The sequence below is a fragment of the Panicum hallii genome, chromosome 9, assembly GCF_002211085.1.
Source record: "Panicum hallii strain FIL2 chromosome 9, PHallii_v3.1, whole genome shotgun sequence".
NCBI classification, from domain to species: Eukaryota; Viridiplantae; Streptophyta; class Magnoliopsida; order Poales; family Poaceae; genus Panicum; species Panicum hallii.
The window spans coordinates 20258304-20271601 of record NC_038050.1 but is presented as its reverse complement, the minus strand read 5'-3'; the positions used below and the strand labels follow the sequence as shown (position 1 = coordinate 20271601).

The 13298-nt window shown below is 51.1% G+C and overlaps 1 protein-coding gene across 1 annotated transcript; it reads right to left on the bottom strand.

The window, feature by feature from the left end:
• Positions 1 to 94: 94 nt before the first annotated feature.
• On the bottom strand, positions 95 to 466 carry LOC112872929 (classical arabinogalactan protein 4-like). The gene has a single exon (XM_025935963.1). It carries the CDS (start codon positions 464 to 466, stop codon positions 95 to 97), a length of 372 nt encoding a protein of 123 aa, XP_025791748.1.
• Between the last annotated feature and the right edge of the window lie 12832 nt (positions 467 to 13298).

Genomic DNA, 13298 nt, shown 5'->3' with positions numbered 1-13298 from the left:
TATCAACAGCAGAGCCGAGCAGAGCAGAGCAGCGAAGGCGCACAAACAGCGAAAGGATCGCGTCAGCCTCCACTGCCAGACCAGGCCACGGCGCCTAGAACACGACGGCTGCGACCACAGAGCCGGCGACGGCGACGAAGCTGGCGGCTGCAGCAGACGCGGCGGCGCTCTTCTCAGTGGCGGGCGCAGCGGCAGGGGTCAGGACGGAGGCACCAGCCGGGGGCAGCGCGTCGCCGATACCGGCGCCCAACGGGCTCATGGCCGGGACGGCGGCCGAGGGTGCGGAGACCGGGGTCGCCATGGGCGGCGCGGGCGGTGAAGCCGCGGGGGACTTCGGCGGCGGGGCCATCTTGGGCGGCGCCGGAGCCGGCGCACTCTTGGGCGACGCGGCCGGGGCCTGCGCCGTTGCGGCGGCGGCGAAGAGCACGAGGAGTGCGACGAGGGCGGCGGCGAAGCGAGCGGCCATTCTCGCTTATGTGACTTGCCTTGTCGGTGGTGGCTGCCGGAGTGGGGCGGCAGATGGGTGGATGGTGCGCCGGTGCGAGATGGGTTGCTGATGTGATGGATGGAGACGAGAGATCGGCGATGGAGTGACTGCGCAGGGCGCGGCCGCAATTTATAGGCGAGGCGGCGCTGGGTTTGAATTCCTTTGTGGCTCTTAGCCGTTGGGCTCCGATTCCTCCTGCCTAGCGCGACGTCGCTGCTGCGTGGGGCCACGGGGACCAGCCCGGGACGGGGACTGTCGGAGAGCGTGCGCAACGGCTAGTCGAGGACGCTGGAGCGCGCCGCCGGATCCGGGACGGACGGCGCAGATGGCCCCTATTTTAGTTTTCTTTTCTCTCGCCGCGGCTGCGGCCAGCTTAGCCGTTGCGTGTCTCCCGTTGGCTGCTTCGATTAACTTCCTTTATCTTTTGGCGGCTCGTGCGTAAAGCCGTTGGCGCTGGTCTTCTTTGCTTCGGGCTGCTTCGACGTGCGGAGCGGCAGAGCGAAGGATCGCAGTCGCAGCTGTTAGACTGGCAAAGTGGCAAAGTAAGCCCTCTGCCGCGGTAGACTGGCAAAGCGAAACCAAATGATGGCCGCCACAACGCCGGTGCCGGCGCCCAAAGCGCGCCCGCCTGCCCGGCCTTTCTGATGTTCATAGATTCTCGGCGTACATCCGGCGATAAGCACGGTGCTCAGCTCAGAAGCGATCCTGCGATCGTGTTTCGGTCAGTTAGTTGCAAGATTTCACAAACAGTTGTTTTGTGTGCTCTCCATAAATTACTCACTAGGCCGCGGCCCATATATGACCAGCCTGCTAGCAGGAGTAGCTGGGCCATGCAACGCAAGACCGGACTGCCCCCATACTGCCAGCTGCGAAGCTATTTACGATTCGCTTGGCTGGCGTGTTTGGCTCGTTGATCCGGCTTCCGGATTGCAGAACACATGAAAGCCACATTCCGAGTTGCAGAACACCTGAAACCCACGTTCCAACTGTAACGAGAACAGATACAATATCCTCCTGCACTCCTTTTGCATTCCATCAGACCTGAAACAAAATCGCAGAGCTAAAAACCAATTGAGGGCCACCATGGTGCTGTAAGCATGACCATTCAAGTCACAACAAATTCAGCAGAGCTAAAAAAGAGCTTTTTCTGGAAGCTGAGACTCAACTCAAACAAGTATAGTGTACATGCATAAATTTTCAAGTATAGTGTTCAAGGATTCATAATTGTCATCATCTTTTTCCTCCCTATCTTTCTAATACGATCTCGCAATGATATACTCATTGTAGAATTAAAGCATATAAATTTATAATTAGATAAATATATGAAAAAAAAGTATCCAAACTGACTGATCAGCCAAGCATTGTAGTAAATTACTGATAGAGCAATTTTATAAATGAGATAATCTGAATTAACTACTGCAATACCTTTTGGAGTTGCTACCGGATTCCAAGAGGGGGAGGTTCACCTTCCCCAATTCTAAAGGGTGCTGGAGGGATCTACAAGTAAGAAAAAAAACCACAAGTCAAAAAAAACACAAACACAAGGTACAAAAAATATAAAGGCTAGAATTTATTAAGGAAAAGACCACAAGTTACAACTCTGATTATAAAACTTCTAAGATTTTTTTAGTTCCACTTCAACTTTCCTGTTAGTACTATGCTTTCTTTGCAGCAAAGTGAATATAAATATTTCAGCAGTACAAGAAACAAACACCGAATAGCTTCATTGTTTGCTAGTCCATTAGGTCAATATAGAATCATGCTACAATGAACATAAATATCTGGAGAAAAAAAGATATTGTTCATCATCTGAAAACATAATGAATCCAAACTCTACAATTGATAGAGGCTAAACGAGCTACTTCAAATCATGCGTGATGAGGTTTCAAAACTGCTGTACCATACGTTAGTATCCAAACTTGCTTTCTTCAAATGAGATATAAAATTCCGATAAGGCACATAATTTTGCTAGTAGCTTGCCTCATGCATCACCTAATCCAATCATAAACATTCTCCCTTGACGTGCTCATGCCGACGTCGATAAGATGCATGCCATCTTTCTGAAACAATGCTTGCAAGTTGTGTGCTGGATGCCCGATTTGACTCCCAGTTTAAACCACTGGCGCCCTCTCTTTGAAATTTTTGTATTTCCAAAATTTCTACGAAATTTCTCAGTTCCAAACAAGCGCTGACAGAAGTACTACTCCTCAAACAAGCTAGTAATAGGGTGGTTAGTTAGATCAAATCTCTCCCTCTCTCTCTCTCCTCTTTGTTCTTTGGATTTTAGCAGCAGTAGCAGCGCTCCATCAGATTCAGCTTAACCAAATCCCCGCATCCGTACATACCTTAATGCGCACACTCGCCACATCCACAATCCCAACCAGCCCAAACGAACTAGGTTCCTCCCCATCCGGTTGTATTCTAGTCTAGATTTCCAGCAGAGAGAGGAGGGAGGGCGCGAGGTGTGATCTGCGGCGACATGCCCACATGAGGACAAACCAAGCTCCAACTCAGATATCATCATCGTCACCATCGCCCCGTCTGATTCTCACCTCATCCCCACTGGATCGATCCCACCCCTTTTCTCGGTAGCGGCTATAGCTCCCCACTGCTCCAGGGCCCTACCCATCTCTCGCTCGTCGTACTGAGAGATCCAAGAACCAAGAATCCAGGAGAGAAGAGGAGGACGAAGGGGAGAGCAAGGGGATCACCGGCGAGAAGGAGGTCGTGCCGTCGTCACCTCGCCACTGAGCTGTCGCCGCGCCGCCGAGAAGCCGCGCCGTCTCCTCTCACCCTCGCTCCTGTCGCTAGGCAAGGATGCGTTCTAGAGGGTGCTAGGTCCGGCCAGGATGACCATACATCACCCATGCTACAAATCCTACATCCATCACCTAGCATCTCCAAGAGTGGCCAAAATCTCCTCCTAAAACTTTATTTTTGCAACAACCAAGAAAAACTTCTCTCCAACAGTAGCCTAAACCGGCTCCCAAACTATTCGCGCGCCCAATCTGAGCGGCGTTTGGGGCTAAATTTCCGCCGGCCCGTCACGCCCCCAATCGTGAAAATGGAGCGAGGAAACACGGATGCCCACCAAAAATCTGCTCCTCCCTCCGTCGTTGTCCAGTGCGCGCCATTTTTGCTGCCCCCTCCCCAGTCCCTCCGCATCATTCGTTCTCCTCTGGTCCTCGTCCCCCTGGAGGCGACGACGGTGCACCTGGTGCGGCTCCCTCCGCCCCCAATCAGCGACGGCGCGTGCCCTGCGGTCCCACCACTTGCCAGCTCTCCGCGAGGGGCGACAAGGTGTCATCGCCATCGTGTTGCCGTCGGTTCAGAGCGAATCTCCTGCTCTTCCGCAGCAGCTCCATCGAGTTGCCGCTGGCACCGACGACTGCACCCCGGGGAGCACGCCACACCCCTCCGCATGGTTCCAATCGGAAGTAATCTTGTTCCTTTTGTGCTACTGAATTTTCCAGAAATAGATCGAGCTTTTAGAGTGGATTCGGGTTGTATAGTTTCTTCCTGGGTGGAACCTCAATCTGTTGTAATGGTCTGAGGAATCCCGAACCTCTGAATGACATGCTCCTTGACAAAATAAATAACATCTTTGGATGCTACCGACTTCATGGAAACCTCCTCCACCCATGTAACACCCTAATGTAAAATTTCATATTTTATAATAAGTTTAATTGGCTTTAATAAAGTTTCTAAGGTTTTTCTTTGTTTAGCTTGCATATAATTATATTTATTTCACAAAGAATTAAAATTTTATTTTAGGTTCAACATGTTTGTGCATTCATGCCGGAGCATAAGTTTTTATTTGAGTGAGTGCATAGGAGTTTGAATTCAAATTTGAATTGAGTTCAAATAGATTTGAGTTGATTAGAAAAAGAAAAGGAAAAGAAATAGAGAAAAGCAAACCTAGCTTTTAGCCCGGCCCATCTCTCTCTTCCCCCACGAGCCGGCTTCCTTCCCTGCGGCCCATTCCCCTTTTCTTCTCACGCAGGCCCAGCTCCTTTCCCACCCCACGCTCGGCCCAGCAGCACCCGAGCTCTCCCTCCCTCTTCCTCTGACTGATCAGCCCCACCTGTCGGCGCCCCCGTTTTCTCTTTTCCTTCTTCTTCCTTGCGCTGGCCTCCTCTGCTCTGCTTCCGCCACGCTCCCTCGCTGTTTCATGGCCCCACTCCGCTCCCATTGCACGCGCCCGAGGCCCACTAACCAGCCCCGAGCCCCCCTTCTTCCAGAAACTTCGTAGCCGAGCTCAGGGTCACGCAAATCCGTTGCGCGATCCGCTTTCACCGCGGAGTCCGTGGCACGCACGCCTAGGGCACCCCCGCCGCCTCTTAAGCACCACGCCGCCTCCCTTGTGACTTCCCTAAGCCGCAACCGCAACCCTAGCCATGCCCAGCTCGCTCTCGCCATCGAATTTCGCCATGACCGCCATTGCAGGTGAGCTCGGCCTCTACCGAAATTGATCGCCGCCGGTGAAACTTTTGCCTTCCTGACCCACCTCCTGGCTTCGCAGCTCGACCACGGATCGAGCCGTGGGATTCAGGAGCCCGGAGCAGGCCCGCATCGACCCCGTCACCGAGCTCCTCGCCGACCCGCCACCGGACCACGTCGCCGGCCACGCTGCACCGCCTTGCCCGCCGCTCCGAGCCCTTGGTGAGCATTAGCATGTTTCCCTCCTCCTTTTGCGCTAGATGTGCAGGCCTGTAGACCCCGCCCGAGGCTAGAACGGCGAATCACCGGTGCCCCGCCACCGCCAGGCCGCGGTGGGCTCGTTGTAGCACGGCTCGATCCTACACGTGCCTTGTCTTGGCTCGCTCTAGCTCTGCACATGCACACGGAACCTCTAGCACTCAGACCCGAGCCCCGCAGAGCGCAAACGCACGCACGCCGGTGAGCGCTGCTACACCGAGCCGCCTCTACCGCCGCGCGCTCTTCTCCGCAACCGGCAGCACCGTGCAAACCACTCTAGTGGATTACGCATGCCACGGGCGTGCTCCCCGACCAAACCCTAGCTCGATTCACCCCGGGAACATCGAGATCGAAGAACTCCGGCCGTGCGCTGCCGCGGGATTGGTCGTCGGCGACCACCGCCGCCACCCCGCGCACCCAAACCTTGTGAACCGCCCGATCCGCAGCCGGCGTCCCAGATTAGATCTAAACCCAGGGGATAGGAGCCCTCGGATCTAGATCCGGTGGTTTAGATTACTCGGTACCGGTTCGCCTCTCTTTAAACCTGAGCCCTTCGGTCCAGATCCAGTGGATCAGATTCACCGCCCAGATCGGACCATCCGCTCCACCCCGCCAGATCGGACCGTCCGAAACCACCCCGTCAGATCGGACCGTCCGATCCAGATCCGACGGCCCAGAAGAGAAGATACCTCTTCGGCCTGGCAGATTTGCTAAAGAGCCCCTGAGCTTTCCCGAAACAAACCCGCAGTTCACGTTAGTTCAAAAGTAATTCCATTTAAGTCCTATTTTTAGCGTTTAGGCCCCTGACCTTTCCAGATATAGGACCCGCCATCCAGCCCTTGAGTTTTGGCATGTTAGACCCTAGATCTAACCTTAAATTATGTTTAAGTCCCTATTTTTTGCGCAGAACCCCCTGGAACTTCCTATTTTCTCACAGTTAAGTCCCTGGATCTTGTTTTAGCCCTAGTTTACACGTCTTAGCTCCGTTTTGAGTGGTTTTTGCGCCCACGCGACCGTCGTAACGTGTAGAATAACTTTAGCTCAGTTTGGTGTGTTGTTTTATTGTATTGTTGTACTGTTTCTTATCTTTTGTCGTTGTTTGCATGTATGTGCCTGTGTGGACCATGTTTTGATGTTACGATCGTGAGTAGACGTTGAGCCACCGGAGCCACCTTCTTCAGACGTGTTTGAGCAGCAGCCAAGAGAGTTTGAGGAAGGCAAGTATAACATGAACATCCTATCACTTTTAAATACAATTTCATACTGCATTTTAACACTGTGTGCCTATAAGGATTTCCTAGCCACTTTTATCCTTTACATATAAATACCTTGGGTTGCATTTGGTTAAGTTGTGCTAGGTGCTGCGCTCTCACGCATTATGGTCCTTTTTAATTAAATTTGATTAATGCTATATGCAACTTGATTCTGAGAGTGGCCCTCTGTGCTGTGTGCTTGAGCGGCTCACGTCTCGCTAAAATATGTTTTTATGGAAACATGGTTTAGGGGGCCAGCACGGTGCTTAGTGCTTGGTTGGCCACTCTCCATAAGGACCGGTTCATAGAGCGACAACCTGGGACAACCGCGCAACCACAAGACTGGAATGGGATGGTCTTGGCTTACTAATTAGGTCATTTTGGTTTGGGAGTAACTTACCTGCGGGGCAAGAGGGGTGGTAAGCTTCTATGGCCCTCGCGCTAGGAGGCTTGGTCTGTGCTATGTGCTTGTACCCCCTCGAGGCTTGCTCCATAGTTGTGACGCCCTGAAAATTACCAAGTCAAATTACGCGCTAAGATATTTTTGTTCAAAACCTTTTCGTCGTCGAAGCTCGCTCAACCCTAAACCCTAATCCTCTCCCGGATTCGCCGCCGAACCGACACCCGAATCCGACCGCTGTCACGCCCCCTTTTTCTTCTTCTCGCGCAGCGTGCGAACGTCGCGCGCGCGTGGCCGACCAACCGCGGTCGCCGCCGTGAATATCGCCAGCGCGCGTCACCCTTTTTCCCTCCTTTCTCTCTTTCCCTTTCCCTTTTCTTTTCCCCAATTTCCTTTCTTTCTCCTTCTCTTTTCTTTTCCTCCCCTTTTCCTTTACCTTTTCTTTCCCTCCCTTTTCTTTTTCCTTCCTTTTCCCTCCTCCTTCCTTCTCCCCCTTTCTCCTCTCTCCTTCCTCTACTCCCGAACGCCACACGGCCGCGCCGCTTGCCGTGCCGCGCGCACGCGCTCGCCCCGCGTGCACCGCGTGCCGCGCCACCCGCCGCGCCACTCGACGACAGGATGGCCGCGACGCCACGCCGCCTGCCGCTGGAGCCCAGCCTAGCCGCTACTCCCACATGCGCACGCCGCGGCGTGCACCGCCCCGGCCCCCCCTGCGCGCGCTCGCCGTGCCGCCTGCCGCTGGCGCCCCGCCCTCGCCGCTCGCGCCGCACAGTGCCCGCCCCACGTGCCCGCACGCGTGCCGAGCCGTCACGTCGCTCCGGCTTCGCCGTCCGCGCCGGCACTCCACGACACAGACACCATTAAGGCGCCCCGCGCCGCTCGCCGGCCTCCTCACCGGCCACCACCGCCCCACCGCCGCAGGTCGCCTATAAAGAGACCCCCACCCCGCCTCCGAGCTCGGCACCCGCATCCACCACCACATGGCGTCCCCCCCAAGCCCGCAGCGCCGCCGCCGCCCACAGCTCTGCCGCCGCCCGCTGCCCACCGTGGCCCGCCCTCCACGCTCCGCCCTAGCTCGAGGTGAGGAAGGGGATGGGATCCCCTCGCCTTTCCCCCTCTGATGCCCCTAACCCCGGCCGCCGCCGCGCCCCGGACGCCGGGAATCGGCGCCGAGCACTACCCCCCCTCTCCTCTGTTCTGCGTGGGGAAGAGGAAGGAGAAGGGCATTTTGCCCAAAGACCTCCCCCCCTTCCCTCTATTTCCTATAAACCCCCCCATGCGTCACCTTGCATAAAAGCCCCTCCACCTTTATTTATTCAAGGAACTAGCCCCCACCATGTAAACTTAATATCAAATAACCCCTACCTCTTTCTAACATGTCCCACACATTTTTGGAATTTACGACCAAGTCCTTTCCACACCATATCTATTTACAAATAGGCCCTCAGACCCTTGTTTAGACCCTAACACCCCGTTAACTTATCATTTTATGTACCAAACGATCTCCGATCGACCCGAAACTTTACCACACCCTTTTTAGTATAGTTCTAACCATGCCATTAAGAAACCACCCAAAAATAGTACCCCTATCTCCATAATTAAATTATTTCCTATTCAAGCTCAACGATAAAAGCTTATGTTTCTTTCGCTTGATTGTATGCCCGTTTGTTTGCGTCGTAGGACACGGTGTGAACGAGGAAGGTCCCGACTGTGATCAAGCGAACGAGGACCAGTTCTGCGACCCCGAACCCGAGGGACAGTGCTTCGATCAGGACCTCCCGCAAGGATTTGATGATGGCAAGTTCAATCCCGCCCTTTGATGCATGTTTCTGTCCTAGTTTTTATAAACACAACCCATTGGCCTGTTTTATAAAATTGCATGTGTTTTGCTAAAAACATGATAGGATAGCCACCCCTTGTTCGCGATGACCATTCCTTGACCACCTGGTTTTATAAGGAATATGTGTGCGTGTGTGGGAAGAGATAAAATGTGGTTTCGAAAAATGAGTTAGACGGGATGGATGGCATTTCTGTGTGAATTGCCGTTGGTGTGCTCGTACCTGTGTGGTTGGGCAAGGAAGGGAGATATCCATCTTGTCACCCCTAAGGACCGAGTTGATGTGTCATCTCACCTAGCTTCCTGTCGTGCAAACCACTTGACTGTTGTATGGGCAACGACTTAGCATAAATCCTACTAGTTAGTCTGATAGCCATCAGGAGAGCTGAGAGCAACGGGTGATCAAGGAGAAGGGATAAGCCCTGTGTGACTTATGCCCCGGTTAAACCTCGGAGATAGGTCGAATGACCCCTTGATGGATCCCGTGGTGGCTAGTCAGGTCTAGCTAAGGTGGGTAATGGCTTTGTTGGGATCTGCACCGACACTAAGGTGATCGTGCTGTGGTATCCCACCTGTGGGTAAAGTTGCACACCTCTGCAGAGTTAAAATCTATTCGAATAGCCGTGCCCACGGTATTGGGCAAGTTATGGTGTGGTCACATAACTAGTGTTTCTCTCTGGGAATGGTTGGACTGGTGTGGGTTGTTTGGAAAGTGACCGGCAGTTGTGCCATGTGCTACGACGGACGGGAGTCCGGTAGCAGCTTAAAATTTGGATCCTGTGTGGATCAATATCATGTGCTCCTTGGTATTTAAAAACTTGTTTTGAAAAATGTTTTTAAATGAACCTCTGCATACAACCGAGTTTTCTGCAAATGAACCCTAACTTTATCCTTGGACTGTCCTGTGCATTGATTACTGTTATACCCCCCCCCGTGGGTGTGATTGGATTTGCTGAGTACGTATGTACTCACCCCATCCCTACTTTTTACAGCAGAAGATCCAGACTACCTCCCCGAAGACGTCTAGTAGGATTTCGTCCTGCACTCAGTCTTGCCTGTGGTTAGGGCCACCGCTGGAGTTCCGCATGGCGTAAGACTCTGATGACCCTCTTTTCGTGGCTAGTGTAGTAGTGTGGGTTTTAGTTGTAATCCTCGCGATAGTGGCGCTTCACTGCCCATTACCGCGTAGAGTTGTACGGTGATCTACCATCTGATGTAATAAAAGTGTTATCAGCCTCCTGGGACTGATAAAGCATCACTTTTAAGTCTTCCCTGATGGGGGGGACGCTTCAATAGCTGCTGATCCAGAATCCTTAGCGGTTACACCTTACCAATGTATCCTTTGTAACAGCCTCGTAGTGTGCTTACTAGTCATCTCACCTAAGGGAGTGTGATGAACAACTATGTAGGATCGAGATGGTGGACTAGAGGGGGGGTGAATAGTCCTTTCTAAAACTAATTGCGCCGGCTAACCGAAACTTATGCGGAATTGAATTATTCGCTTAGCCAAGACTTCACCCCTCTAACTATGACTCTAAGGCACTTCCAAAAGGATCCTACACAAAGCAAATGGAGTGCCAAGCTAGTAAGAGCTCTCCTAACAATTCTAATGCCAAGCCACACAAGTCTAAGCACTAGTACTTCACAAACAAGGGGAGCTCCTACACAATTCTAATGGGCAATAGCACAAAGCCAAACCTAAGCTCACTAGATGCTCAAGGACAAGGATACACAATACAAACTCAAGAGCTCAACTTGCTTAGCTACACAATCTAAGCAAGAGCAACTAATTAAACTACACAAGCTAACTAGTTACACTATGATCTCTACTTCTAGCTACACAAGCAAGAAGATGATTAGCAAGCTACACAAACTAACTAAACACTAGAGAGCAACTACACAAGCACAAGATATATATGAATGTAAATACAAGGCTTGTGATTTGGAGAATGCAAACCACCGAGAAGAGTAGACAAGATTGACACGGTGATTTTTATCCCGAGGTTCACTTGGTTGCCACCAAGCTAATCCCCGTTGAGACAAGCTCCAAGGTTGCCGCCGATCCTCTTGCTAGTGGTGACTCTCAAGTCACACTCCCACATGGAGTGCTCACACCAAGCTCTAGCACATGATCCGGACGAACCACTTGTTGCTCTTCACATCTCGCTCAACTAGAGTTGCTCTTCGCGGCTCCCGCAGGGTGAGCACAATACCCCTCACAATATCTTCTCCGGAGCACCACACAATCTTCTTGCGGGCTTCAACGGAGCCTCTTCCCACCAAGCCGTCTAAGAGGTGGAAACCTCCAAGAGTAACAAGCACACCGGCTTGCAACACGATCACCTAGTGCCACTCGATGCAATCTCTCAAAGCAATCGCACTAGAATCGCTCTCTCACTCAATCGGATGATCACTATCAAGTTAGAGTGAGTAGAGGGCTCTCAAGCACTCTCACACATGGACACCAAGTCCCCAAGGTGCTCAGCCACCTCAAATGGCCGGCCACACCCTCTATTTATAGAGGGAGGCCCCAAACTAGCCGTTACACTCATATCCCGTGAAAACAGAGATTTCGTGGACTGTCCGCCTCACAGAAACCGGACCGTCCGCCATTCAAAACCAATGGCTAGAACTGCAATTATTATGTGTCAGAGTCGACCGTTAGAGCCCTGGGCGGACTGTCCACGCCCCTGGGGCGGACTGTCCGCGGTTCAAAACTTCGAACCAACTGATTTGCAAACGTCTCTGACTAAATCTGGAAGTGACCGACGGACTGTCCGCACCCCATGGGCGGACTGTCCGCAGTTCAAAAAGTGAGCACACACAGAAACCGTAGTGTTTCTGTCCCATAATTTACAGTAGGAGGCGGACCGTCCGCCCCAAGGACCGGACGGTCCGCAGTTCATTTTGGACCACCAACAGAGCCAAAAATGGCTCTATTAGAGCTCATCCGGGATAACAGCGGACCGTCCGCCCCCCATGGGCGGACCGTCCGCAGGTCTATTTCCAGCAGAAATGTACCTCGGTAAAACGGCCATAACTCTTAGCTCCGATGTCCAAATTAGGTGATCTTGGACTCTATGGAAAGCTAATTCAGAGGGCTACACAAGCCAACGGAATACTTGGTCCAAAACATAATGGAACAAAGCAGTATTTCACTCCAAGAGACAACCTAATTTCCGGAGAAAACCGAAAAACCTTTCTTGCTTCCCAAAGTTGATCAACATCAACTCCAACTCTTTCTCCTTTGCAAATGTGCCAACACCACCACGTGAACAACACCATGTGTATGTGTGTTAGTGTTTCACAATCATTTTCAAAGGATTTTCACTTGATCTCACCACGCCACTCGATCCTAGCAACATCGCAATGTTAGATCGCTCAAGTGGCACTAGATGACCGATATGCAAACAAGTTTGCCCCTCTTTATAGTATGGCCATCTATCCTAAATCCGGTCATGCACTTCTCTACACAACCTTTGACCGGTGAAATGAAATGCCCTACAAGTCATACCTTTGCCTTGCGCATTTCATTTCATTTTCCCAAATGTTGATGCCACACAAGCACCAAATTCCATCAAGCCTTTTGATCATCTTCATAAGTCAACACTTGGCTTGATCTTCCTTGAATGATATGATCCATTCCATATCATCACATGACCTCTTTGGTCCATTGATCTTGACCTTGCTCGCTCTTCACCGTTGCCTTGGTCCATCGGCGCCAAATCTTGCCCAAGCTTCACCGCCTCGCGGTCCCTCGCTTCAAATCCTTGACTTGCCCTTCTCCATTGCAACCGGTCCATCAAGCCAAGCCTTGTCTTGATCTTCTCCATTTTGGTCACATAACTCCATGTTATATCTCATATGCGATGAGCTCCTCGATCACACTATATGAGCATAGCATCAACCCTTAGCCATTTCTCCTCCATGGCACATGTTGCTCATACTAGTGTCTTTGTGTGGACTAATCTCCTGTGTATCTCAACATAAAGACTTATTAGTCCACCTAAGTTGTCACTCAATTACCAAAACCAAACAAGGGCCTTTCAATCTCCCCCTTTTTGGTAATTGATGACAACTCTACAAAGATATGGAAATTAAGCATATTCCAAGCTAGCACTTTACACAGGTGTAAATAGCTAACTTGGTTTGGATTTTATGTTTCTTATCCATCATTAAGACCACTTGTGAAAGATTGGATAAGCACCATAAAGATCTGACTTGGTAGTGATAACTCCCCCTACATGTGTGCTCAAGAGATTTAATTTTTAGACTCACACACATACATAAATATGAAATTTGTGGGATTGTTATCACTACTAAGTGATGCTAAGGTATATAGGATAAACCTTTGAAGCGTGATACCAATTTGAGTTGCATCCTTGAAGTTCATTCCTTAGCATCAATGAGTAACTAGACATTCATCAAAAACTCAAGATACCTCATGAGATCAACAATATTAGAAAGGCTCTTGATTCATTTGTAAAAAAAATATCTAGCTACAATCTATGCATGCTAGTTATCAAATCATCAATCAAGTTCTATGACTAGCATACATCATACACACGCAATGCATATATATATTTTAAAACTTATGCAAATGCAAGCAAGCACACGAATATG

Coding starts and splice junctions, on each gene's coding strand:
- LOC112872929 (XM_025935963.1), bottom strand. CDS start 466: ATGGCCGCTCGCTTCGCCGCCGCCCTCGTCGCACTCCTCGTGCTCTTC.